The sequence below is a fragment of the Adiantum capillus-veneris genome, chromosome 3, assembly GCF_014529385.1.
Source record: "Adiantum capillus-veneris isolate H3 chromosome 3, ASM1452938v2, whole genome shotgun sequence".
NCBI lineage: Eukaryota > Viridiplantae > Streptophyta > Polypodiopsida > Polypodiales > Pteridaceae > Adiantum > Adiantum capillus-veneris.
In genome coordinates this window covers 102,476,397-102,499,128 of record NC_140933.1, presented here as the reverse complement: position 1 = coordinate 102,499,128, position 22,732 = coordinate 102,476,397, and the positions used below count along the sequence as shown (strand labels likewise).

At 46.1% G+C, this 22,732-nt stretch overlaps 1 protein-coding gene across 3 annotated transcripts in view; it reads left to right on the top strand.

Moving 5' to 3' along the window:
* The window catches only part of LOC147461406 (protein SEMI-ROLLED LEAF 2-like), a 108,437-nt gene that overhangs the window by 58,193 nt on the left and 27,512 nt on the right, over positions 1–22,732 (top strand). The window contains exons 2-12 of one of the 3 annotated variants that reach the window (XM_086508972.1): positions 6,934–7,008; positions 7,086–7,201; positions 7,318–7,432; positions 7,529–7,657; positions 7,773–7,820; positions 8,232–8,487; positions 8,588–9,021; positions 9,107–9,358; positions 14,806–14,955; positions 15,300–15,372; positions 15,825–15,952. In XM_086508972.1, the coding sequence (XP_086365098.1) occupies positions 6,934–7,008; positions 7,086–7,201; positions 7,318–7,432; positions 7,529–7,657; positions 7,773–7,820; positions 8,232–8,487; positions 8,588–9,021; positions 9,107–9,358; positions 14,806–14,955; positions 15,300–15,372; positions 15,825–15,952 (1,776 nt within the window). Of the gene's footprint in view, positions 1–6,886; positions 7,009–7,085; positions 7,224–7,317; positions 7,433–7,528; positions 7,658–7,772; positions 7,821–8,231; positions 8,488–8,587; positions 9,022–9,106; positions 9,359–14,805; positions 14,956–15,299; positions 15,373–15,824; positions 15,953–22,732 lie in introns of those variants that run through there. The other 2 variants (XM_086508969.1, XM_086508970.1) reach the window with 2 other exon arrangements.

Sequence of the window (22,732 nt, the reverse complement as noted above, 5' to 3'; positions counted from 1 at the left end):
GGATGCTTTTTGAGAAAGCAGAATTGCTTTTCGGGAAAGCAAATGCTTTCCCGCGAGGAAGTCTATGTCTGCATTGCAACTGTGCGTGTGATTGCATCCAGGGACGCCTGGCAAGTGCAGTGAAAGCATTGTTTTTAACTTATAAGGTTTTCTTGAGTTTTTGGACAGATTCAGACCATTTTTAAAGGTGACCGGCCGCCCACTTAATAAGTGGGCAGCCATCTGATAGATAAGGCAACAGATCAGCCAGCGTTTTCTCTCTCTTTTTCTGGCAGAACAGCGAAAAAAAAAATGAAAAAAAAAATGAAAAAAAAAATTATAAAAAAAAATGAAAAAAAAACTTCCGCGATCTCTACGGGAGCAACTATTCGTGCCCGTGGCTAGGAGCTATAAAAGCATCACATGCCCTCACTCAGAGGGGGGGACCAATCTTTGCAAGGAGGAGATGCTGCTGCAGATTTGAGCCGTAAAGAAGACGTTGCCGGTGATGCTCATGGCTGCCCCAAGTGTACCAGATGTCGCCAAGACCCAGTGCGCGAGTTCCCTCGCGAAGAAGTGCCTACGAAGCGTGTTTCCATCGCGACAAGTTGCTGTTTTTCTCGGTTTTCAGCCCATAAACGTCGTAGACGGGGCTGATTTCCGAGAAGGAACCCGAGAACACACCTCGTATGTGTGTAGGATTGGAAGAGAGGATTTTCTATGGAGAGATCTCTTCCGGGGAATTGCTTTTCGAGAACGGAGTTGCGTTTCGAGCGTCGAGACTTTGAAGGTAACGATTTTCATGTTATGAACTCTGAGTATTTGTTTGCAGGTGTACTTCCTCTTAGTGAGGGAGTAGGAGCAGAGGAAAGTATGGGCCTTTGCAGGAGAAAAGCTCTCTGAGGAACTAGAGCCAGATCAGCCCAAGGGTTTCGTACCCGAGTTTGGGAAGTAGATCCACGAATCGGAGAGAGGTAGTCTCTCAAGTTGTGATCCGGAAGTTGGGGTTTCCAAGTAAGGACTTCGTGTCCGGGAAAGCAGAGTTGTTCTGCGGGAAGAGGACTCTGGAAACAGAGTTAGAAAAGAGTTGCAGGGATGTCATGCCCTGAGTCTGGACGGTGAGATCCAGAGGCGAGAACCTTGATTCTCGAGGATTTGGAATAAGGAACGGAAGTTCCTTGGAATAGGGTTTTGCCCTAGGAATAGGAAGCCGAGGCTTCCAGGAACCATCAAGTCTTATTCTAGAACGAACGTGGTAATACGTTCGGTTCAAGTGCTTGTATAGACTTCTCCTCAGTAATAAAGATACTATTACGGGGGGGGACCAACCCATCTTTTGGTCCCCAGTACTGTGTCAATCTTCTCACTCTCTATCTCTCTCTCTATCTATTTCTCTCTATATCCTTTGGCTTCAGTAATAAGTGATAAATTCTATTTATCCGAATGTATTTTATATTGTTATGCGCTCCTGTTTGTGACACTCACCCTTCCTATCTATCACACGGACAGAGATCACTAGACTCATACGTCAGGATTTGATTCTGCTAGATGCGAAGACCATGTGGATACAGCCGATACAGGAGCTGGGCACGAAAATGGCTTTCTATAGAGAGCATCTTCTTCAACTCACAGAGGACGGATTTGTGACGAGGCCTGGATACATGGATACACACTTATCTCATGGGATACGGTGTGCTATTGGCCAGATACGCACATCCTCGCATCAGCTTGAGATCGAGTTTGGTAGATTTCAAGGAGTACCAACAGAGGCGAGGATAGGTCATTTATGTCATATTGAGCCAGAGACAGAGCTGCACTACATATGTCACTACCCTGTGTACTATGAGATCCGTGGCCGCTTTCATTGCTTATTCAGAGAGGGTTTTGGACCACTTTCTAGAGTCATGAGATACCCATACCAGAGATGCCTAGGCCTGTTTTTTACTCAGCTGCACAGACACATGGAGAGCTTGCTAAGGACATCAGGGGAGAGCAAGTCTCAGAGGCAGATCACAGATTTCTTCACACTAGACAATGAGCAGCCAGAGGAGTGCTCACCACAGCACAGTTCAGCTTCAAATCACACCTACACCAGAGGTACGTTGATCGACCGGGCGATTGACCTAGGGAGATCCAAACAACCACGATCACAGGGGGCTTCACAGTATCGGAGGAGGTTGCAGCAGAGGACACAGATCACCCTAGCTCAACATGCAAGGCGCCTAGTGAGAGTACTGACTATGGAGGATATTGACGAGATTTGCCACCGACTGATGAGGGATTTCCTTTGAAACACCCCCCCCCCCCCCCCCCCCCCCCCCCCCGCGATCCGCCTACCATTTTTATATCACCCATTGTAGCATCCCACCCATTGTATCAACTCTCATTTCTTCCCCCTCCTCCCCCCCCTTTTTTAGTTGTACTCAGACATTGTACTAGATTCACCACTTTTTGGTCTCATAGGTCACTTTGGCCTTTTGTAGACGTTAATATATCATTTCATCTCTGTTCGCAGGTTCAATTTCAGGAGCCTCGGATGAAGCTCTGGCTCTTTGACACTTCGGTGGCTTCTGCATTGCTCTATGGAGCTGAGATTTGGGGACCTTCGTTGGATCACCATGGGAGGCCGAGTCGCACTGATGGATTGGGGAACATGGAGAAACCTCTCGTCTCTATGATCTCGCGGCTCATTAGAGCCAAGGCAGCAGTACCACGGGCTATTATCCGAGCAGAGCTAGCGGCCCCCCCACTAGTGGTTGAGGTGCTCACCAGATCAGTCTCCTTCATACACCGCACATGGGAACTTCCTAGAGACAGATATGCTCGCATTGCACTTGAGTCCTCTCGACAGTTAGCCATGCAAGGAGATACAACATGCTGGTATGGGGAGATGGCATCATGGTTCCAGGCGCATGGGTTCAGCATAGACAGGTTGCCGCCCTTCCAGTACTCATTGGATGCACCATCTCTCACTCTTACACAGTCCGAGATCACCAGGCTCATCCGCCAAGACCTAACCCAACTAGACACCAGGAGGACTTGGATACAGCCAGCACAGGAACTGGGCACGAAGATGGCTTTCTACAGAGACCATCTTCTCCAGCTTACGGAGGATGGTTTTGTGACGAGACCCAGATACATGGACACCCACTTGTCTCATGGGATATGATGTGCTATTGGCCAGTTACGCACATCTTCTCACCAGCTACGGATTGAGACTGGGAGATACAGCAGAGTACCAGCAGAGGCCAGGACATGCCTTTTGTGTGACATGGAGCCTGAGACAGAGTTGCACTACACATGCCGCTGCCCCGTCTACTACGAGATACGAGGCTGCTTCCATTGCTTGTTCAGAGAGGGTTTTGGACCACTCTCAAGAGTCATGGGATACGAGGATCAGAGATGCCTGGGTTTGTTCTTGCTCGAGCTGCGCAGACACAGAGATAGCCTGATGAGTGGCGAGGCTAGCCAATCTCAAAGACGGATCACAGACTTCTTCAGAGCAGACACGGGACAGCCACAGGAGCCACTCGCACAGCAGAGCTCCCTCTGGTCTCACACCAGAGGCACACTGATCGACCGAGCGATTGAGCTGGGGAAATCTAGGCGCCCACGACTGTGGAGGACTACACAACATCAACGGGGGCTACGTAAGAAGATTCGGAGCACTTTGGCCAGGCATGCACGACGCCCGGTCAGACTACTAACCATGGAGGAGATTGATGAGATCTGCCAACGACCGATGCTAGATCTCTTGTGATTTAGCTATCCCAGCAAGCCGCCCATTTTGCTTAGTTCACATCGACCAGTCTAGGATCCCATAGTATATATCTTTGTTCTGTTATGTTGTTATTTTGTTACTCTGACTTTGTATCAGATCCACCACATTGTAACTTTCTCGTCTCATAGGTCACTTTGGCCTTTTGAAGACGTTAATATAACATTTCATTTCATTTCATTTCTCTCTCTCTCTCTCTCTCTCTCTCTCTCTCTCTCTCTCTCTCTCTCTCTCTCTCTCTCTCTCTCTCTCTCTCTCTCTCTCTCTCTCTCTCTCTCTCTCTCTCTCTCTCTCACCACCGACAGATCAAGGAGATCCGGGCCCGGGAGCGCCGTGCCACTGAGGAGCGAGTGGCCCAGATGAGGGCCGACCCGACAGCTTTCATCCAGGTAGCCTTGGCACCAGACCCGCCCATGTACCACATCTTACATCCCCCCATTAGTACAGGATGGAGCTAGATAGCTTGATGCATTCTCATGATTGTACTACCTTGAGCATATAGACATGCATATACCCCTAGAGATAGAGCTCCATCCCTCCTCAGATACCCCACTACCTACATTCAGTTCAGTTTTGTATCAGTTTTGTTTCATTTGTCTTTCCGATAGACGGATGACATACACACCATGTACATTTGATTTGTCTCATAGGCCGATTTCGGCCTGACATAGACGTTAAAAATCTTTCTTTCTTTCTTTCTTTCTCTCTCTCTCTCTCTCTCAGACGCATGGCTTCACCATGGACAGGTTGCCCCCTTTCCAGTATTCTCTTCAGGCACCCTCGCTGTCTCTTACACGGGTGGAGATCACTAGACTCATTCGTCAGGACCTGATCCAGCTCGACACCAGGAGGACATGGATAGAGCCGCCTCAGGAGTTGAGCACGAAGATGGCTTTCTATAGAGAGCATCTTCTCCACCTCACAGGAGATGGGTTTGTGATTCGACCCAGCTACATGGACACACATATGTCTCATGGTTTGCGTTGTGCCATTGGTCAGATACGCACATCCTCACATCAGCTCGAGATTGAGAATGGTAGATTCAGAGGGATACCAGCAGACAGCAGGATATGCCGATTATGCCAGAGAGAGCCAGAGACAGAGTTGCACTACATATGTCATTGCACAGTGTTCTATGAGATACGGGGGCGTTTCCACTGCTTATTCAAAGAGGGTTTTGGTCCTCTATCTAGGGTCATGAGTTATGAGGATCAGAGATGTCTTGGACTATATCTACTTGAGTTACACAGGTATAGAGACACTTTACTGGGGAGAGCTAGAGAGAGGCAGTCCCAGAGACACATTACAGATTTCTTTTCACTAGATATGGGACAGCCAGAGGAGCAGCCACCACTGCAGAGCTCGTCCCACACTCATTCGACCACTACTGGCACTCTCATCGACCGAGCATTGGAGCTACAGAGATACAGACGACCGCGACTGAGGAGAGGAGCTACACAGCATCGACGGAGACTACAACAGAAGATTCGAGCCATACTCTCTCGACATCCAGAGTGCAGATGAGGATGGATCCTCACCATTTCTTCCATCTTTGTTTCACACACTGTTACATCCAGTTTACCGGGTACCTATTGTATCAGCTGCTACACCCACGTAGTTTTAGATTGTAGTAGTAGTAGTAGTATTTTGTTCCACTTCTAGTTCTTTTCTAGTTCTTTTGTACCCAGACATGGTATTAGATTCACTATTTTGTAACTGATTGGTCTCATAGGTCATTTTGGCCTTTTGAAGACGTTAATATAACATTTCATTTCATTTCATTTCTCTAATCGACCGAGCAATCGAGCTGGGGAGATCCAGAGGCCCACGACTGCGGAGGACACACAGCATCGACGGAGGCTGCATCACAGGATTCGGATCACTTTGGCCCAACATGCATGACGCCCGGTCAGACTATTGACCATGGAGGAGATTGATGAGATCCGCCAACCGATGCTGGATCTCTTGTGATTTAGCTATCCCAGCTAGCTGCTTAGTTCACCAATTGTAACTTTTTGGTCTCATAGGTTGTGTTGATGTATGCTCATGTGTGTGTGCGTGTGGTGTGTGTTGTGTTTGGGAGCATATGTTATTACCTAGTTCTACACCCACTATTGGGCACTGACGACGTTAGTGGGGATGCCGTGGTATTAAGCCAATACTATGCATGATGGAGCTGATGGTTATATTGTCTTGTGGGTGACTACCACGGGTCTATACCTTGCACTTTCCTTCAAAGGTGAATCTGGGCTTATCCTCGATTCATCTAGGTATATGAGGACATGCAGACTTCACATTGTGAAGTTTTCGTCCGAGTTACGACCAATTGATATTGTGTTAATTCTTTCTATCTTTTGTGGTGTGTATGCCCTATCAACTACCTCATTTTTGTGCTAATTCTTCCGATTTAATGCTTCTTTTAGTGCTAGGCTTCATTATGGCTGAGTCTGCCCTTGATCTCCGGAGTCTTGACAGAAAGTCAGTACGCTGAACTTTGTGTTGATGTATGCTCATGTGTGTGTGCCTGTGGTGTGTGTGTTGTGTTTGGGAGCATATGTCAGTACCTAGTTCTACACCCAATATTCGGCACTGACGGCATTAGTGGGGATGTCGTGGTATTTAGTCAATACTATGCATGATGGAGCTGATGGTTATATTGTCTTGTGGGTGACTACCACGGGTCTATCCCTTGCACTTTCCTTCGAAGGTGATTCTGGGCTTATCCTCGATTCATCTAGGTATATAGCATTTATGACACCAGGTTTGAAGATTGCCTTTTGGGATGAGCAACCTGAAGTCAAGGTGAACATGAACAAGGTCCTATGGGAGCAGTTTTCTCAACATGGCACATGTTTGGCATTTCACAGCAGGAGGTTTGAATGTGCCCAAGTGCCAAAACATGAAAGAACCTTCTTTTGGTATCTCTCATTTTGTTTGCAAAGACAGGGAATTGTAGTTTTTGTTGTAAAGTTCAGTGTTCAATGTAATTTTTTTTATTTTTTGGGTAACTGTTGGCCTTTGATGTGTGCCATCAGCAACTTATTTTTGGTGATTGCTTGAGAATGTCTCGTTTTCGGCCAAATATTTGGAGAAATTACCGCTTTACTGCTTTCTTTTTAAATCTGTCAGGTTGGGTGCTTAAATGCTCAGAAACATCTTCACTGTATATTTGTTAGGAGGAGCTTCCAAATGACAGGAAAATATCCAAACTTTGTGATTATGCATCCAAGAATCCGCTGCGTCTCCCAAAGGTAATCCATTATACAATGGGGAAAATCATGTTGTCACTCTTTGTATTCTATATCCATACAGCTCTTATCTTGTGCAGATTGCATTGATGCTTGAACAGAGAGGCTATAAAGCTCTTAGACATGGACAACTTGGAGTTATCAGGGTGGTTGTGGCTGTATACATCAAGCTCTTTTCTGCTTGCAAAGTTCAGATGTTAGTGGAAATTGATTCCAGGGTGAATGCTAAATGCTTTTTGAAGTCAAAAGGATGTGATGCAACAACTACTTTACCGGCTTGTTACAAGTTTATTCTGACTGAGCTTTGCGCAGGCCATTGTATGCAATGAGCTCTCTCAATATAATCAGAGCGCTTTTGGATGAGAATCAGCAGGATGAATTACGTGTTCTTGGGTGCACTTTACTTTTTGAGTTCGCATATAATCAGGTTTTGACCTTTTCAATGATGCTATTTAAATTCATGTGATATTTGGGTTGGGGCAGGGTTATCATCATCATATGCCATATATTTACGATGAAGCAGGTGGATGGGACCTATATTTATCAGCTTGATGCTCTGCTGTTAAACCTGTGCTCTCTTGCAAAGGAATTTCGGGAGGAGCGAAGGCAAAGGCAGTTGCGGGCTGCCGGTCTTCGAGCTCTCTCAGCCCTGGTTTGATTTTATTATTCAATCTACCTTCGATTATTTTTTTTGTAACTTTATTTGCCTCTGTGAAGAACCCAGGAGGTACTTTCATTGCTACCATTTTTCCTTGCTGGCTATGCAGATATGGTTTATGGGAGAGCATTTGCACATGCCATCGGAGTACAATCATGTAAGTGATCATTTCCTTTTCTGGAAATGGCGACTGTTTGGGCATGCATACTGGCTTATGAATTCTGAAGTCAGTTACTGTATAAACTGTACAAGTTGCTGGAAGGGTGAAGTAGGTTGCATGGATCTCTGTTTTGAAGTGCTTTCAGATGGTTTTGTTGGTCCCCATCAGAGAATTTCAGAGTTTATTCTCGTCTTTAACTGGTTGATCAATGGAGAACTGTTTGAGCATGAATACTGGCGTATGAATTCTGAAATCAATTACTGTATAAGCTGTACGAGTTGCTGGAAGGGTAAAGTAGGTTGCATGGATGTCTGAATCTTAATACAAAAGATTGGGGATGTCATCGATACTGCATCGCTGAAAGCAAATTTGAGGGACTGCCATAAGTTGAATACTGAATGTTCGCAGGTTGTTTTTGTGATCATGGATAATTATGGGCATCCTTTGGTTAGTGCTGATGACAGTACTGGTGTGGTTGAGATTCCTAGTGTCTGGGCACAACTGTGTATAGAAAAAATAGCTCATTTTTGCAAAGAAGCAACTACTACACGGCGATATTTGGAGCCGTTGTTCTTTTACTTTGACCTTGGCAAACACTGGTCACCTAAGCAGGACCTGGCCCTGACAGTTTTACAGCAGATATTACATTTCGTCGAAACTTTCGGTATGCCTCGAGCAAAAAATTTTAAGAACACGGGTTCAGCTAGGCATTTTACGTTGGTGAATGGACTTTCTGTATCTAACAGTAGCTTCATTTTTTGCAGGAAATGACTCCTTTTTACTAGCAGTTCTAGTCAAGCACCTTGACCATAAAAGTGTGAGCCAGGATCTACAAATCAAATGTGATATTGTAAGCATTGCAGCCAGTCTTGCACGACAGTCAAAATCCAAAAGTACTGCTATCGAAATTGGTGTTCTCGGTGACATTTTACGGCACTTACGAAACACGTTAATAGCAACAACAGAGCCGTCTTTGCAACCTATGCTTGGTGACTACACAGATCTTCAATTGGCTATTCAGAAGTTTTTATCAGAAATTGTGAAGAAGATAAGCAGTTCAGTGGCAATCTTTGAGACGATGGCTTTGACACTTGAAACACTCCCATTGGCTGCACAGTTTTCTCAAAACACGATGCATTCCTTGTTGATTTTGGGCAGTATAATGAACGTGCAACCTCTTTCCATACCAGCACAGCAGGCAAGTATCATGATTCTTCCATCTGTTATAGGTTTCTTCATGGAAGTGTTAAACAAAGCAGTGATGCGTGTGTACTGCTGTGCAGTGTTTCCCTGAGGCTTTGCTTCAGCAACTGGCTTTAGCAATGGCCCATCCAGACAGTGATACTCGTCTTGGAGCACACCAAGTATTCGAAACCATTTTGAACTCACTGTCACTTTTGCAGGAGGGAAAGGACTTTACTGCTGTGTCTGATCAAAGACCAATGTATAAAACGGGGCTCACAACTGGCTTACCTTTGAACTCGACACCTGTGCAGCCTGGATTTGGAAGAGACATGGATTCAGATTTAAATTTTGTAAGTTCTTCCAGGAAAACAAAGCTTGTGGCTTGCACAAAACAGCCTCAACTTTTTTGAAAGTGGATCATGCCAATCATAAAAATAACCTGGTCTGATTTATGAATGCCATAGAGTTCATGAGGGGACAGTTACTTGAAGAATACAGTACATCTTAAAAGTGCATCTTATTTAATGCTAAGGACCAAAGACTGCTTAATGCGATACACCAAGAGGTCAATCTTATCCTACAAGAAAGCATCCTGACATAGAAGCTCTATAAATTCAGAGTCTTATGAAATGAAATGAAATGAAATGTTATATTAACGTCTTCAAAAGGCCATAGTGACCTATGAGACCAGAAAGTTACAAGGTGGTGGATCTGATACAAAGTCAAAGTAACAAAATAACCTAACAACAGTACAAAACAAAGATATATATTATGGGATTCTAGATTGGTCGATGTGAGCTAAGCCGAAAACTAAGCAAAAAAGGGCGGCTAGTTGGGATAGCTGAATCACAAAAGATCTAGCATCGGTCGTTGGCGAATCTCATCAATTTCCTCCATGGTTAGTAGTCTAACCGGGCATCGTGCATGCCTGGCCAGCGTGCTCTGAATCTTTTGACGTAGCCTCCGTCGATGTTGTGTAGTCCTGTGTAGTCGTGGGCGCCTGGATTTCCCCAGTTCCCGCTCGGTCAATCAGTGCCTCTGGTGTGAGACGGGGGGGAGCTCTGCTGTGGGAGTGGCTCTTGCAGATGTCCCGTGTCTGCTCTGAAGAAGTCTGTAATCCGTCTTTGAGACTGGTTAGCCTCGCCATTCATCAGGCTCTCTCTGTGTCTGCGCAGCTCGAGCAAGAACAAACCCAGGCATCTTTGATCTTCGTATCCCATTACTCTTGAGAGTGGTCCAAAACCCTCTCTGAACAAGCAATGGAAGCGGCCTCGTATCTCGTAGTAGACGGGGCAGCGGCATGTATAATGCAGCTCTGTCTCAGGTTCCATGTCACACAAGGGGCATGTCCTGGCCTCTGCTGGTACTCCGTTGTATCTCCTAGTTTCAATCCGCAGCTGGTGAGATGATGTTCGTAATTGGCCAATAGCACACCGTATCCCATGAGACAGGTGGGTCTCATCACAAAACCATCTTCCGTAAGCTGGAGAAGGTGGTCTCTGTAGAAAGCCATCTTCGTGCCCAGTTCTTGTGCTGGTTGTATCAGATGGAAATGACTTTCAGATGCTTTTCAGTCAAAAGGAGCATTCATAAGTGGACAAGTTTACACATGTTCATGAATAGAGAGTTACTGCCAACTGAAAACTTGGATGCGTCCTCACCACTTTGCAGTATATTTTCTAGGTTATTGTTTGTGTTTGTATTCTTGTGCAGCACTGGCATAATCTACACAAGAATCTGGATGAATGTACCCTGCACGATATCTAACACTTAGTTGGCAACCAATACACGACTTCATATAAGACCACAGTGGGTGCCATGGATGGGAAATCTAAGGAAGCAGTGGCAGCTTTTCAAGAAGAGGTTCTGCAACTTCCTACACTCTCCCAGTCTATGTCCTTTGAACCTTTTTATGCCTTTTCCTAGGCAATATGCAGAAAGATGAGATTTGAGATGCTGCTCGCTACTCACTGCTTTGCCATGTGCCACTCCCACCCCACCCCTCCCCTCGCGCTTAAGCTGCCCCTCCCCGTGCTCACACAGCACCCTCCTCAGCTTCCAGCCCCTCGCCACCCCCGCCCCCCCTTGCTGTGCTCACCTCCCCACTGCTGCTTGCTTCACCATCTCCTCCTTTGCCACTCACCCCCTCTTTCCCTATGTTCGCTCACCCCCTCCCTCTCTGCTTGTGCTTCCCCTCCGCACTCCTGCCTGCAAACCCCCTCACATTCGTTTGACCTCGCACACTACAGTAGTCGCAGAGACAGATGGAGACCTCAGCTCTGCCAGAGAGGTTGTAGTCCCCCTCGCCTGCCCCCGCGGAGGCCTCCACCTGACTCTCTCTATTGCTGGAGAGAGAGCGAGCCTCGACGTGGAGGTTGATCGGCCCTAGACAACCTCCGTCATTTGCAAGATTGTTGGCACCCGTCCCAGTTGTGGGGAGGGGTGTAGACCTATCTCTTAGCTGAGGTCAGCAAGCTTATCGATGTGCAAATTCTTGGCTGAGTCTACTACCAGGTAGAGTTCGAGGGGCCAGACATGGTGGCCAAGGGACGTCAAATGAGTCCCGTGGCTTCAAGAGCTTTGAGGGCGTATTTCAGACCATGGCACCATGGTTTAGACTCGGCAATTGATGGGACTTCATAGGGAGCTGACTCTCTAGTTTCGGTCTACTTCCGAAGTTCCGTGGCTTATGCGTGAGTACCTCCCCGTACTGCCTCAGATGGGGGATCTTATTGGTGCTTTCCTTGAGTCCCCAAGGATAGTTGCGACAGTGGTCATGGAAGTGACAGGTATACCATCTATTCAGGTTCTAGTTTGTATGCCCTCCCAAGGAGGTACTTCTTCCAAAGGTTGGAGTTGGTTTGATCAGGCAGTGACTTGAGTACTTGGGGTTTCCCAACGAGTGTTTCACTTGCCATCAGATAGGACATTTGGTGAAGGCTTGCCCTCGTTGGTGACCCCGATTAGCGTGATAGCCTTAGGTTCACACACATCAGCAGCTGAGTTAGCAGCAGGACGCTACTGCCCCAGCTAGTTACCTCGAGCCATCGACCTCCTTGGTCCAGGATGACCAAGGCGACAGGAGGTATGAGATCGAGTACTAACATTACCCTTGCCTGCCACCATGTCTCCACCACCCCCGCCGCCGCCTCCTGTCACCCCGTAGTCTCCCCCGCCACCACCCACAGCCTCTACCTCTGCTCCTACCCTCTTCCCCCGTCTCATCCGCTCCACCTTATCCTCATCACCCCCACCCTCCTCCATCCCTACTCGCGTAGACACCTTCATCACCATCCCCTTCTTCTCTAGCGGGTGACTAGCCTCTTTTGGCCTCCTTTGCTAGAGCTGGGCATCCTCTGGCGCGGTGTTTGTAGGGAGGGGAGGGATTCTACACCTCAAGAATTGCAGATTTAGATCTCCCTCCTCTGGGCAGTACCTGGAGGGCTGGTAGCCTCTGACACGAGTCGTAGAGGACAGGTTTGACTACTCCTTCACGTGCTATCTTGGAGGTACAGAGGTAGATGTCACGCCTTCCCCTGTTAGAGTTGACATTGTCCTGGTGCTAGACAGAGGGGAAGAGGCTATAGACGCAGCCAATCGTTTCTCATTTCCCTTGTGCACATGCTCTCAGGACATAGTGGCCATGGAGTTTTGGAACGGGAAGTTTTCAAACAGGTTTCAATGGTTTTGCCAGGCTTCGGTGCATGTTCTAAAATGCCAGCCGAGAGGTTTCGTACAAAACTTCAAGATAATTAATGCCATATATACATGGCCACTACATGCTCATGCACATTGCACAACATATCAAAGCAAGATAGGAATTACATGTATTATGCGCTAGAGAACTCATGGCTTACTTGAAACTTCAAAATAGAAAGGTGGAAACCACAAAAGTGAAAATTTTGGTATTTAAAGAAACACGAGGTGTCAGAAACGTTTACCCAAGATCTTTAGTGGAAGAAACCGGTTTCGTGGCAACTATGTCTTGGGATACGTGTAGCTCAGCAAGCCTAAGTCCCCAATCTATGTGATGGCGTTCTAAGCTTTCCAAGTTTTAACTGTAACTCATGCGCTGTGGCATGTATTTTGCCACTTGTCTCTGTGGTTTCTGGTTTGGATGTGCTAGGGATTGGGCTTCTTGTGGTTGTACCTAGGCGCGAGTTATACTTTCTTGGCTGTTGAGCCATGCAGTGCCCTAGGGTAAAGGCCCCATATTAAGGACATCCAAACTAAAATCGCTTAGTCTTCTTCTATGCTACAGGTTTTTGTGTAAGTTGATCCGATCGAGGGTTAAAGGGGGGAAGTATTCATAGGAGTTTCCGTCATTCATCCCGATGCACCGGTCGGAAAGCTATGGCGGCACTGTAAAGAGCACGTGTAAAAGTTGTGTCCCACAGAGGAGACAGACGCACCTGAGCCATAAAAAGTACAGTCTATGCTGAGTATTGAACCCGTGCCCCTGCAAATGGAATGATGGCACGTCAGCTAAACTGTTCCGCCTTTGGCTTTTCAGTGTCCTCAGGAAGGAATAGGTTTGTATTAACAGTTTGTCCCACTTTCAGAACATGTCCACTTATTGGGGCATTGAACCTACCTAATAGGCTAGCACTAAGCTTGTCCCAGTTTGTAGGGCTATTCAGGTCTAATGCCGAAATTCTAGATCATGTCCCCATTTATGTGTGTTGTTGGTGGCCAGATGTGGGTCGAGCAGCAATAAGCAGTGCCCCCCGCCCCCCTCCCTTACGCATTTGTGTTTCCCTGTCTAGCTTATTAAGGCAATCTCTTCCCTACTCTCCTACACGGGCTCTACTTTCAGGTTGTGCAGGTGTTGTAGGGGCCCAGGCTGCCCCGGTTCTACCCTCTCTTCAGCTCCTTGGGTCTTCACCAAGACCTTCAAGAAGCCGGAAGATGGCAGATATTGCAACAATTGTGGCAAGAAGGGCTTTTATTGGTAGAACTGTCCTAAGCACACTGGAGAATCTAGGCTGCAGCAAGTCTCAACCTTTTGTCCTTCTGGACCCCAGATTCTTACATTGACATTGGGAGGTCGAGATAGTGCTTACTGGTTGGGGATTGGATTCTAGACAGTGGTGCTTCACGGCACGTGACGCCTCCTACAAATAGCATGTCAACATGTGGAGGCATTGCGATTCCATGGTAATTAAGGAGGAATTGGGAACCTTTTCATAGCGAAAGTACTCTGGAACTTAACCCAAACAGCAAAGAGGGTATGCATTTTTCTCAAGTTCTCTATGTTTCCCAACTCGGATTCCATCAGATGTTTTGGCAGAAGGCATGCAAGCTTGGCATGGAGGTGGTTGTCATTGAGCATTCAATGTCTATTCTGGACCTTAGCTCCTAAAAGGAAGTGAAAGGGGCATGGAAGAGCATGGTCTCTACGAGCTCCAAGTTTTTTTTCAGTTGCAGGATCTCTGACAGGTTAATCCATCTTCACACCTTACCAAATGAAGGTCATTTTGCTTACTGGAAAACTCTCCATGCATGCTCTGCAATTAAAACATAATAATTTGGACCTCTAATTTAAGTGGTGTTGCTGTACTTCGCAAACATGATGCATTTGTAAGCTACGGGACTTGGGCAGGATTCCATTTTCCCAACTAACATTTGTTTTATTGATGTGCGAATTGTTGTAACCTGTGAACATGTCAATTGTAAGGCAAACATATAAGACACTATTGCTTGCACCTTTTTTTTATGGTCTTTGTATCTTTGAGGAAGTAAAAAGGAACATTGAAACTTTGGTTTTAATATGAATGTTGTTTTCTTATTCTGACAGGAGAATGCTGCAATAAGATTGGCTGAGGATCAAGTAGGTTTACTTCTCTCATTCCTATGGAGGGAATTGAACTTGGATAACAATATGCCAAGAAACTATCAGGCCATTTTTTGCACATTTACCTTGATGTTACAACTCTCACCAGCAAGGGTTAGTCTTCTGTTTTATATGTAAAGGATTTTCCATGGTCTCTTCAAAGTTATTTTTGTTGGTCTCTGCTCTGTTTCTGCTGCAAAATATTTAGTAAGGTTCTGCATGGCTCCACTCTGGTTGAAAATATGAATCGTGCGTAAATTTTACCTGGCTAGCATTTCTGCATATCTCCTGTCGTACTATGAACCTTTTCTGGTAGGTTAATTTTAACATCATATCTCAAAGCATTCGCTTTCTTGTCGGGGATTTTTTTAATAATCATCGTCGCTGCTAAACTAGTACTATTTTGTTGTTTTATCAGCTAGCAGACTATTACTTATTTCTCTAAAAAACTTGTGCAGATATCAAAGGATATTTTTGCTCGTGTGTTTCAGTTGTCACTCTCTTTAAGGACCGTATCAATTCAAATAGATGGTACGGTTAGAATCCTCTAAACTCCCATCTGCAGATAATTTTAGTATTGAACCCTTTTTCAATTTCAAAAGGCATCTTTAAACAAGCATTATTTACACTTTTATCAGAAAGTAAACCAATTGCGAGATATCTGCTCCTGCAATATAGATATCATCAGAGTAGCTGTCTCGCATGGTGGTCCAGCTAATAAATCATTTTGGATTGGGGAGAGGGGTAGCACAGGTTTTCAAGTTTTACAGTTAAATGGTTTGAGTAGAGGGGTTGCGCAAGTTTTCAAGTTTGACAGGTAAATGTTATCCTCTCAAAAGGTTTTCAATGTATTTCGTGTTTAGCTTGAATGCAGGGCATACATTAATTAGCTTACAAGTAAAGAATCTTTGTCTTGCTGCTTTGTATCCTCTAGCTGTAATCTGATGTAAATGTTTCAACAACGCAATGCTTAATTCTTGCAGGTCATTTATCACCAGCCAGGAAAAGATCTCTTTATATGCTTTCATCTGCAATGCTCACCTTTGCCTCAAATTTCTACAACATGGCTGGAATAGCAGATGTAATGCAGGTTCTTGTGGAAAGAAGCCAAGTAAGAAGACAGCTTTTAGTTACTATGTGAACAGTGCCAAAATAGACACTTATTCTAGTTTTCATTGCTTTTATGTATAACATCTGTGATTTTACCACGATTAAATGATAATATTCAGGTTGTTTGTTAGAGTGGCATTAGTCATGAGCGTGTGTAAAGATTGGCAGTATCTTTCATCTTTGGTTGATTGTGCTCTTCTTCTATTAGCTGTCTTGAAGTCAGGCCTCATCTTCTGTAGTATGGATTTTATCCAAAACCACCCTCAAAAAAGCCCACCATCCCGTAGAACAATCTAGGTGTGTGCCCTGCAAAGCCAATTCCCATGGGAGCGTAATTTAGACTTCCAAGCTCTGTTAAATACTGGCAGACCAAAATTTGCTCCAACACGTGCATTCATGCATCTAGACAGCTGCCACTCCAACAATGAACAAGCAGGCCCTGTGTGTTAAGCGGCACAATCAATATGAGATCTCAAATGCAGCGGACTTAATGTCAGTGTTAGTGATGAAGGAGTTTCAATCAGGGGCGGTCTCTGAACTCCTCACTAGAATGCAGCTTGTATTTGAAAAAACCAGGGCGCTTGTATTCATACAATGCATTACAAGGGAAGAAAGCACCACAAGGAGCATCCCGGCTGCCTCCCTCTGATGAGGCCTCCATTCCAAAATGACAGCTCTCAAAATAGATTTCCAGTGTCCGCCTTCAAGAAAAAGACAAGCTTGGCAAGTTCATCTCCAAATCTTGTGGTGGAGGATCCCAGGGCCCCCCTCCGTGCTACTGTAGATAGAGAATGAAGACTAGCTGTGCATATAGAAGAACTACTGTCCACAATCACTACCACCAGGCTCGGGATCCTGGCTGGAAGAAGGGGTGGCCTCTGAAGATGGTATGCGAAGAGATCTGGTGAACTCAGAGAAGGAAGGGACATTGGCAAAGGGTGATGAACGGTGGCAGAGGCTAAAGAGAGCTGTGTCCATCAGTCGAGTCAACTGAGGCCAGCCCTGAGATCCTACACGAGTAGAGTGGCGGGTAGATGCAAGGAAGTGGTACTGCCCATCGCGAAGATCCTCAAGTGTCCTCAAATCTTCAATTTCACCATGTCCTTGGAATATAGGTCATAGATTGTAGCACGAGAGTGACACCTGTGAGTTCATTTGACACAGTCCCTAGAGTGAGATTGATGCATAGGTTATATGATTTAGGAGTTCCCACTGACCTTACATGCGGGATCATGGCATTGTATGAGACAGTGACAGGCAGAGTATGCATAGTAGAGGGCTTATCAAAGGTGGTTCACTGTTCGTTCCACCATTGGAGTGAAACAAGGATGCCCACTCTCACGTATGTTGATGAGGTTTCAGAGTACATTGACAGAGATGAAGATAGAGGCGCACAGCTATCAGGTACTTGGATACCCCTATTATTATATGCGGATGACATTCTGCTCATAGCTGACTCACCACAGGGGTTGCAGAAGCAGCCTGATGCGTTACGGACCTTTGCACATGATAGAGACCTGCCCTTAAATCTTGTCAAGACCAAGGTGATGATCTTCAACACTTAAGCACAGTGGGTGAGGGCTTGAGCACCGGGTCTCATGTATGGGCAGGAGGTGGTGGAGTATGTGGAGTCCTACATGTATTTGGGAGTGCAGTTCAGAGGGTCTTCCTTCTCGATGAGAGAGGCAACAGCAACAAAACTAACACAAGGGCATGCAGCATTAGGAGGCATAGAATGGATGTGCTCACAGGTGCAGTTCCTTGAGCCCTGGGCCAAGCTATGGCTTTTCGACACATTGTTGACCTTCACATTATTGAACGGGGTGCAGATTTGGGGCTCTAGCTTGGACTATCACACTCGGACGGTGGGTCGGGCCTATGATGGATGGAGAACGATGGAGAGACCTCTGACCTCTGATGACTATGATATCCAGGTTGATCAGATGTAAGGCCACAGTCCCGCGTGAGATTGTCAAAGCAGAATTGGGGGCCACACGATCGTGGTAGAGGCACTTACGAGATCGGTATCTTATATACATGGTTTATGGGAGCTTCCACGTCATCGATATTCCAGATTAGCATTAGAGTCATCACGAGACCTTGCTATGGGAGGAGACTCTTCATGTTGATATGCATAGAGGGTCAGCTTGGTTTGAGATGCATGGCTTCACTATGGATAGACTACCACCTTTTCAATACTCATTGGATGCACCATTGCTTGCACCGTCACGTTAAGAGATTAGCAGGACTCTCGGACAAGATCACACAAGTGGACACGAGGATGACATGGTCACCTGGAAAGGAGCTAGGGAAGAAAACGACTTTCTATAGAGACCATTTTTCCACACCACTAAGGATGGCTCATCCTATGGCCACGGAAGAGCATTAGTGGTGCAAACACGATCCACTTCTTGCACATATACAGCCGCTAGAGATCTTATCTGAGATGGGAAGTCTGGCTCATGATAAAATGGGGCCAGATGTTCTATGTTCAAACCATGCACAATGAAACTGAACCCCCGTGTCACACAAGATTACCATTATCTAGTCTCCATAGCCTCTGCTAGCTGTCTGAATGAACACACTATCTGGAATAGAACCTCCACTAGCGTGGGTGGGGAAGCCAGCTCTGCTACTCTACTATGATGTGGGACAGAGTGCTTGTCAGGGAATAATCTGTGGCCTCTCTGTCCGTGTCCACCATGAAGCTGTTAGTCTAGGTGCCCAAACAACTACAGCATACATCATAGTAGCTGTGACTAAAGTATTAAATAGCCACCCCTTTTTGCTGGGCTCTTGAAAATCTGCCTCATGGCATTTGCCGCTTAAGTATCAGTAGAGCTGCATGTCCTCTCATCATGAGGCTGTGGCAACCACTAGCCTTAGCTGTTGGTTTCTTTCCCTTGATTTTTATTTAATTTTTGGGACCCTCTTTTTGAAGTCACAAATGGCTGGGCATTGTGTGGCGAGTGTGAAACGGCCGATGGCCGAGAGTTTCGGGAAGGGCAAGTCGCCACGAGATGGTCGGGCCAGTCGGCACCGGAATCCGAGCAGTAAAAGGGTGTCTAGGCTCACTTCAAAGTCATTTAGGCCTGCCGCCCCTCGCCACACTTTATAAGTGGGTGGGTACTAGGAACTCACTCAAAAGAGGCAAACTGGACACATGGCGGCTCCATATGCATTTTCCCAGTCCAGCATGAAGAGGGGGCTCCCAGAATGAGAGGAGGCTGTTTTGTACTCCATAAGTGAACACCCTTCTCTCCTCCTTTGAATATAGAATCGTATTGCCCCGCTCAAGGGCTTTCCATCTGTATGTACAATTGTGTGGGTTCATGCGCGTATGCTGAGGCAAGAGCCTTTGGTCCAGGTATTGGATTAGTTAAATGCTAATCACCCGCAGGTACAGGTGAATTCGGAGAGATTTCATACAAGAAATCTCGTCCGATTCAAAGGGCAAGTAGCCCTACAAATGCGGAAGTACGAGGGCTTGCTACAGATGCAACCGGCACATGAAACGGAGCCCAAAACAGTAAAATACAGCTTGCTGTGTATTTTTGCAGGTTTAAAGCTTTGACCCTAATTGATCCCTAATACCCCCAGGAGCTTCGGGGAAGTGATGGGATCAGTGTACAGGTGATCCGGTGCATTGTCAGGGCAGAAAACAGAGAATTCAGTGTGCTGCAGATTCTTGCCAGGTTTGGAAAAGTGTCAGTATGCGCTGGGAAAGTCACCTTTGGCATGGGGATTTTGTCTGTGAAGCCTCCTACTGTGGTTATACTGCCAAAATTGGGATAGAGTAGGCTAGGCCATTTCAGCCCGATAAAAGCGGGACAGCTTGTAGGAACTTGTAGATTTTCTCCCAAGTTTTATAAAAATAAAGAAATACCAAAAGAGGCTCCAGTCTTTGGGGCCTACAGGGTGTCGTCGTGTGCTTGGCAACACTCTGGTTGCCAAGCCGTGGTTTGTGTGAAGCGTTAATTCTAGCAGTTTATTCATGAAGTTTTCCTGTGTGTCGTAAAGTCAAGTAAAGTTTATCAAGTAAAGATTTAGGTGAAAGCTAAAGTCTACCGCCCTACGGGCCGGTTTCATGGTTCATCGCCGGCACAGAATCACTTTTTCTTAAAGAGTGAGCCTTGGTTGGTTTGCGTTGAAGACACAGAGTCTAGGAACTCATAATTACACTATGGGTGACAGGACAAACGACGTCAGGGAAGTGGGTTCCTTTTCAGAGGACAAACAAGCTGTTCCTCCTCCAATGTGTGGCGAGAGTTCACGGCCACCCCTGTTTGTACCTTTTGTTGATTTGAATGCACCCCAAGGTCAAGGGTATATGACTGGGCAACTAAACAAGGATGCGTTCAGGACACAACTGGTTGCCGTTGTGAATGTGTTCTCTCAATTGGTGCAGAATCCTAGGTTTATGGAATTTCTGCAAACGCCACAAGTGTCACAGCAGACAGCCAACTGTCTCATCCAGTAGAGCCTGTTGAGGCTCAAGCCGAGGTCCCTTAGGCATCTCAACAAGGCACAGAGTGCACTCATGTTGCGGAGTCAGTTGGGGCTCCAAGACAACTTCCTTTTGTCCATGAATAGGTGGTTAGGACGCCTATTCCATTCATGCTCGCCATCGCTATCTCTGCCAATCCCTCCAGCCCTCCTTGCGTTGCTATCAGCAGGGCCTCCCCCCTCTCCTCCCTCGCGCCCACCCCCCCCCCCCCCCCCCCCCCCCCCCCCCCTCCTCGCGCTCCTTGCAGCAACCCACCAACCCCCTCTCCTGCCTCACGTCCCTCCCGTCCTGCTCACTCACCCTAAGGTTCAGGGAGAGGGTCCCCTTCACCATAGTGACATAAAAATGCATCTTGGCTCTCCGAAACCTCGAAACAGCCGAAACATTTCGGCCAAATGGACGAAACGAGTTGATTTTTTTCTTTTTCCCCCCTTTTGAGCAGTTGACCTCAAACCACCCGTTTGGGGATTTTTTTAAGCCATGTACAAAGGCCGCCTCAAAAAATCAATACCTTGTTCACTCGTGACTCAAGTCTCACATCTAGATCTTGGTATTTCACATGCCTTGATAGGTGAATTTGTATGTCTATTCAATGTATAATTATTGGTACATGCATGTAAAATGAAACTTGTGTTTTGCTTTCTTTGAGCTTCGAAACAAAATGTTTTACAAACCTCGAAACCCCGAAACTGTTACTATATGCATGTGGTAGTGATGTGTGTGAACACACTAGGACCGCCGGGGCATTTTTTCCCTCTTTAGGAGGTTTTTTCCCCCGTGCATTGTATATACACCCATCGCTCTAGGGCTATCTATCTTTCCATTACACACTAAGTAACACACTCTCTATTGTGTGCCTTGAGCTTCCTTCGTCTTCTCCAAGCTGTGTGCTTTTCTCGGCAACCCTAATTCCAACAATTGGTATCAAAGCAGGTTACGTCCTCCCGGGCTTAGTCGCCAGCTGCTCCAGCACACGCCTGCTCATTTTCTCCAATTACAGTGAGGTTTGGCAAGTGTTTGCAGGTCAACAAATATTTTGGGAGTGCTCGTTGAGCTTAGTCTGCTCATATTACTGATTCAGACTCATTTTGGCCTCCGTTTCCACTACAGGCAGGTTTGCACAGGTAATTTCGTCATTTTGTGCAGAATTTCTGTTAGTGCCGTTTTTTGCATAACAGATGCCTTCCAATCTTCTACGGTTTGTGCTATATAGCACATGTTGTTCCCGCTCCGTTTCTCCTATTTTCGGGCAATTTTCACATGAGGTGCATCATTTACCATGGCTGACAACAACACAGATGTCTTCAAGATGTTTGCTGCTGAGGACAGGTTGGATGGGGACAATTACCCTATGTGGGCTTATATGATGCAACACGTTCTTGTGTCAAAGAGCGTCTGGAATATTGTGCAGGGCATTGATGTACGTCCTGGTTCTGAGGATGTAGACGATGTTGAGGATGTTGCAGGTCTTGCTACAAGGATTGCTGCTATTAGAGTTGTGTTGTCTACGGTAGAACAAGCTCGTTGGGATGTAAAGGATACGTAGGCTCATGCATTGGTTGCATTGTCTGTGAAGCGCACCATTGTTCCTTACATCCGTTCAGCAAAATATGCAAAACAGGCTTGGGATATTCTAGCAGGTCTTTATGCAAGCCGCAATGAGGCTAGAATTGCTTTGCTGCGTAAAGAGCTGGAGTTGAAGATTATGCATGAGGAAGATGATATGGACACTTTTCTTGCTGGTGTCAAGGATATCAATGGGCAACTTATTTCTGCAAGTGAAGTCATTTGAGACAGTTCCCTTGTGTTTATTGTTCTCGATGCCTTACCAGATTCTTACCAGACTTTTGCTAGTACTTGGAGACTTATAACCCAAGGAAATCCAGATGTTGTCAAGTTTGATGCATTATGCACATTGTTACAAGAGTCACTTTCCAGAAAAAACAGAACTAGACAGCGTGCAGTTAAACATGCTTTTATTGCTTCTCAAAGAAAGGGTGGTAACAGCAATGCAGCCACTTCTTATGGTTCTGCTGCGAGTGGCAAAACTTCTGTTCCTAATGCTTCTGCTGGCAGCAATTCGTCTGGAAATTCTGGTGATAAGGGCAAAAAGAAGATGCATTGCCATTATTGTAAAGCTAATGATCACTTGATCAAGCAGTGTCCTAAGTTGAAGGCCAAAGAGGCTAAGAAGAAAGAGCGTGGTTCCACCACAAATGCTGGTTCCACTACAAATGTAGCCATTGTTGAATCTTCTGTGAAAGAAGACTGTGT